At 31.2% G+C, this 6000-nt stretch overlaps 1 protein-coding gene across 1 annotated transcript in view; it reads right to left on the reverse strand.

Annotated features, from left to right (window-relative positions):
- Positions 1 to 5943, reverse strand: part of LOC123004601 (dachshund homolog 1) — a 120308-nt gene extending 114365 nt beyond the window's left edge. Inside the window, exon 1 of the mRNA XM_044397923.1 lies at positions 5585 to 5943. Within this exon, the coding sequence (XP_044253858.1) occupies positions 5585 to 5811 (227 nt within the window). The 5' untranslated portion in view covers positions 5812 to 5943. The remainder of the gene's footprint in view (positions 1 to 5584) is intronic.
- Between the last annotated feature and the right edge of the window lie 57 nt (positions 5944 to 6000).

Consider the following 6000-nt stretch of genomic DNA (forward strand, 5'->3'; position numbering starts at 1 on the left):
AGTTTGACAACTACTGTCATGGGTTTTCAAAAATTAAATAATTAAATGTGTATTTTATGTATCTAGTGTTTTGTGAATTTTGTATACCTATTTGGGTGAGTACATTAGGCTCAAGCCTCGTAAAGTTGTGAGAAATACCCTGTATATAATCAATTTCCCTTCTACTTGTTGTTGTAGGGATTTATAAACATAAACATGTTTATAAAAATATTTCAATAAATGGTAAATAACTAAAATACAAAACTTTAATCTAATTTGTAAAGACTAATACTACACAAGGTGCTTTCTTAATATTGCTAAAAATTGTAACTATATTCTACATCGAAAAATAACATTAATACAAAAAAGTAAAATTAAAAAATAAAACTATCCAGTAAAGTGTCCATACGCACACCGCTGGTAATAATAAAAATAAAGTCATTGCCGAAAAATAAGCGCTTTCAATGACCCACAAAGCCTGTAAATTTTTCTATAAAAATAACCAACGTGATTTCGGCGGAACTGATGGATTTTAATTGTTATCATAAAACTTCATCACCCTGTATAACCGTAACAAGCTCCATAGGACATCGTTTATTTGACAAATTTTCAAAGTGTTATTTATTGATGTAGGTAGAATATATGGTTGGAATTTTTTGCATTATTAAAAAAACGCTCTGTAGATACACCTACCCAGATTTTTTTTATTTCTGTATGTTTTGTAAGTACAAAAAGCTTTTTTTATATAATTATTATTCTTTATACGCAAGTGCAGCTTAAATTAAAAGAAATTTTTAATTCTGAAAGCTATTGTTTGATTCATTAATCGCAAAAATATTAACCAAAAAGGCTCATCCAATTCAAGAGTGCGTTAACATATTATGTAATTATTATTAATACATAAGCATGTTTTTTACTTACAGTTATGACTTTTGCTTTTCTTCAACTTCTTTTAAAAAAAGTTAGTAGCATAGTAGATAAAAGCAAAAATAAGTATAGGTACCTACATACCTTTTTAATATTTTAATTTACATGAATACTTAAAGTAATTGTTTATTCATTTGTCTTTAATTAAGTTTAGACGCAAAGTGGCTAGTTGACCCCACCAAAAAACAAAATAAAAATAAAAATTAATTTTTAATTCAATTGTTGGTCACGGTCACTTATTGCTAGAAGCCATTGTCTCGACTTTGTCTAGAAAAATAATTTTGTAAATAAAAAGCTAGAACAAAATAGATCATCCAACAGTACGATGCACTTTCCATGATAATGAAACCATTACCATACCTATCTACCGTTTAAACAAGAGATAAATTTTGGCATAGATAGCCATCTAATGCTAAAGCAGTACTTGTTTTTTATCTATTTCTAGGTGTTATTTAGTTTTGCATATATAAAAGCCTAATTTATAAACTGAGTTTAATTTGCTCTAAATAATTTTTTTGATCTTGATTTAATTTTATTTTCTCTTGATTTTTAATTAATCCAAATCTTGATTGGCAGAATTATTCAAAGTAATTTTGTGCTCCCATAAACAATTATGGTCAGTTTAAAATATATCTATCCTAGGTGCTAGCCCATTAACCATCCGGTGTATAATTTCGCCTCCGAGTTTTCCAAAACAGGCGCAAATAAAAATTAATTCCGGTACAAAAACTAATTGCAGGTTAGAATACAATCCTTGGTAATTTTTACAAGTTTATTGCTGATAGTGACGATAACATTAATTTGCTACGTTTTGAGACCACCCAGTCCAAAACATGCAAATGCGTCTATTCATCATATCTAGCCGTTTTTTTTCCATTTAAAACGTATCAGAAAAGACGTTAAGTAATTTAAGTTTGAAAATAAAATTATTGAAATTGTTCACGTTTTGAAATAAAACGAGTACAGCTGGCTCGACTAACAGGCGTGCAATTAATTTTAGACCATGCCTCCCTTACACAATGTTAATCTGCATACTAGAAGAACTTTAATAAGGTGGACATGTATGAACAGTGTACATGTAATCTTAAGCACAATACCAAGCCACATAAATGCAACAAAAACCCATTTAAACTCTAACAAAAATATAATAAGTTGCGTACAAACTCTGATTGCTTTTGCAAAAATAAATGAATTATTAAAATACTCTTGTACTGAATACAGTATGCGGTTTCAGTCGACCAGATAAGTCGCACTTAACAATTTCCACTTGCACTTGCTCGATATTTTCATGCACGACAGAGACGACGAAAGGCGCCTTTTTTAATTACCAGACTAGCATTTCCCCAGACATGCATTTTTACCCAAACTCATTTCAAATAAGAATTAGCGCTGAATCTCCTGAATTCTTTATTAACGCACGCTAAACTGTTATTGTTATAGCCACCAACGCGAAAATTGCCTCGAAAAAGTCGCATACTACTGGGATTATGCAAGAAAAGGATACTTTCACTGAATAAATAAACCATTTAAAAAGGCAAAACCACAAAGAAATGCAATACTCGTTCAGAAAACGTTAGTTTGTGTTTAAAAATTGTTTGCAAATTTCAAATGTTAATTTAATAACCTTTAATTATAAGTGTTTTTATGTGTTTAAAGTGGGTGTTCAAAAATAATCTCATTATAAAGTTATTAAATTGTTTTACACTAAAAAATATCTTAAAAATCATGATAAATTATTTTATGAAAATTAAACATGTATTAAGAGCATATATTTGTGAAACAAAGAATAGCTTGCATGCAACATTATATTTACATTAATTTTTGTGTACACTAATGTCTGTGTGAATCATAAAAAATTCACAAAAAATGATTAACTTAACCCAATTTTTCTTTGAAGTTTTATGAAGCCATTTTTTTTTTATAAATAAATATTGTTTTTTTGTATACGCTCCCGAAAACAGCTGTTTTAGGAACTCATTTGAGTCCCTAAAATGAGTCCTTTCCGGACTCAATAAAATAGTACGCAAAACGGTTATTTTAGGTACTCAGTCCCCAAAAACAGTTTTGCGGACTAAAAAATAAAATTGGTTACTATGGTAAAGAATTTTTTTTAATTAGTAAGAGTTGTAAATTCGTGTTTTGGAAACTTTAACAAAAAAATCTTGTATGCACCACGTACGCAAAAGGTTTTAGGTGACTCCTCTCATTAAAGACTCGGCTTCTAAAACCCTATTTTGCGTACTTGATACATAAATAGCTATTTTTTTATTATCAACTATAATTAGAATCTGTTGTAAATTATTATCTTTTGTGTCACTACCCCTTAAGCCACAAGTTTTCCATTTGGTCTAAAATAAATTTATGAACACAACAATGTAATAGGCAATAATGTAAACCCATTATGGGCTGACTATATTCACTATGTATGAATGTACAAACATAAAAATTTAAGTCCCCTGTCAATTTTAACCTTTGCCATAGTCCCGTAATAAATAACAGTGTGATTTTCTCGAACAAGTTGTAGGTCTACCCGCTTCGGATATTTTAATGGCAAGGCGTAACTGTCAACAATATTTATTTAAAGATGATTTAAATCCCCACAAGAACACTATGCTCCCGTCTTGTTTATTGTTACACGTATCCCATTGTGATTTTCTACTTTGTATGGCAGTCAGTCTAGGCTTTAACGTCTCTTAATTACCGCGTAGAAATCTTGAATTTTTCGCATGTTTATCCTGGCGTTAACAAATTCCATTAACGGCGTACAATACAAACAATAGCGTTAATATTTATATTATAAATGGTCAGTAGCCGAGGCCGAGCTCAGGCGAGGATGAACTCACCGGGAAGCCTCAAAGATTTTCCGATAGCCTACGCCTTTATAATAGCCGAGTGCTAATAGGTTCTGTCAGATGACCGTTCAACTTATCATCCCTTTATACCATTCGGAATAATATATCGATAGTAAGGCGCCACTCGGACCTCACGAAACATTAATAAAACACGTGCGTTATCTCTCGTTTTATATGATTGGAATTCAGACGAGTTTCATGTTATTGAATCAACAATCGTCGAGTATGCAGAAATAGAAAGGGGACGCTATTCTGCACTCGATTCTCCCCTTGTTTCATTGCGTTTATAATTATTTCAATCTAAACGCGGGGGTTTGTTGGCCCAGTTTGTATTTATAGACTGCATCTATCATAAATGCAATTGTCTCTGCTGTCTTGGCAATCGGGGGTTGAATTGCAACGGGAATTCTACCAATGCAAGGGGTTAGTCTTCAAAGAGAGCAGCGAATTTATAAATTATACAAAGGTAGATTAAAACGAGAGAAAGCTAAATTTAGGTTCTTTGTAGGTACGAGCAAGTAATGTACCTATACCTACGAAAGTATAAACTTTTTTTAATACATGAAAAACAAAATTCAAAACATTGTTTAAATCTTTTTTAAATAAATAAAGTTATTTTTTATTGATATTTGGAGCTTTTTATCAGGGTGTTAATAGCTTATTTTTGTTTCCTAAAATGAAATTTTTCCATAAGTATTTCTAATAAATTAATTAAAACTGCAAAAATTATCATTTAAAAATTAATAATGTTGTTCTAATTTTTAAAGTATAACAACTATAATACTATAAATTTGTGAAACAAAAAACAAAGTTCTCAAAACACTTGACAATTTAAAAAATAATTGATGATTAAGTTGCTGATACCACTAAAAGCTAAAAACTCAGAACAACAAAAGCTCTTGCAGATTTATTTTGGAAATTAATACTTAAAAAATATGTATATCAATTAATCAATTGAGAAAATTATATTATTTACACATAAAATACAAAACTATTAAAACATTAATAAAGTAATCCAGATATTAAAACAATTGACTGAAAAAAGTACTATAAAAATGTGATAATTTAACAAGAATAAAATTTTTCGAAATTTTCTTTTTAAGGATTACAACTATCCGCTTTAAATTTAATTTTTTCAAAAAAAATTTTACACATAAATTGCAAATTTTGACAAAAAAAATCGCATAACTCAAAAACAAAACAAAATTTCGTTCTGAAAATACGATCACATTTTTTATATTACTTTAATTTATATTAATTATTATTTGCTGGAGGCAAATGATTAAAAATAAAACCGCTTGGTTCCATACTTTATATTCACGCTGTATACTAGTTTATATTTACATGTTAGTGTGCCTACGTAGTAAACGGCTTTTGTTTATTATTTTTTATATCATCTGTTATGTATAGTATAGGTGAGTACCTACAATAAAAAAAATTGAGTAAACTAAATAAATGTTCTATAAGTACTAAGTAGGTATGGTTTATGAAAAAATTGACCGGATTTGTAGAATATTGTCATTAGTAGTGTGATGCTACTTAATTAATATTATTATTAATATTTGGTGATTAAATTTAATTAGTATAAAATCCTTCAAATAGTATACTATACCTACTCAGAAAAAAATAGTCTCTTCTTGCATCAAAATTCCATTTGAAAATCAAACAATTTCAATCAGTTTATTTCTTGCGAGTATGTGCTCTCAGTTAATTTGAAAAGTATAAAAACGTTAGCAACTATTCTTCTGTCAATGAAGTTGTCGGCAAATATACATATTCAGTTTTGGTTTAATAGTAAAATAAGGCCTTATTACGCAAACACATACCTGGCTGTAGTGCAGTCTCTGTAGAGTGTGTCGAAGTCTTTGCATGAGAGTAGTTTGCATCTGTTAACCCCCGGTTGAATGGCACCGAGTCCTCTCAAGATCCTGACCTGCTCGACGTTACAAACCAGCGGCACGATGTCGAGCCTTTTGAGTTTGGTGTAAACCGTGTGCAGTCCTCCGACGAGGTGTTTGAGGAAGAGCTCGAAGGCTTGCGGAAGACACAGCATGGTATCGCCGGCGATGATGAAAGCGGCGACCTTCTGTCCTCTGTAATCGACGAGTTTGCACTCGTTGGCCGTGGGGTCGGAGGTGGATATCGGCGGCGGGCTGTTGTAGGAGCGCGGCGGAGCGTGGTGCGCCATGAGGTCGAGGGGGCTGTGCAGCACCCCCAGCGAGTTGAGCAGGCCGAGGCCGGG

The sequence above is a fragment of the Tribolium madens genome, unplaced genomic scaffold (genome assembly GCF_015345945.1).
Source record: "Tribolium madens isolate multiple individuals breed KSU strain unplaced genomic scaffold, Tmad_KSU_1.1 Scaffold_20;HRSCAF=117;Tcas5.2_LG4, whole genome shotgun sequence".
In the NCBI taxonomy this organism is placed as follows: Eukaryota; Metazoa; Arthropoda; class Insecta; order Coleoptera; family Tenebrionidae; genus Tribolium; species Tribolium madens.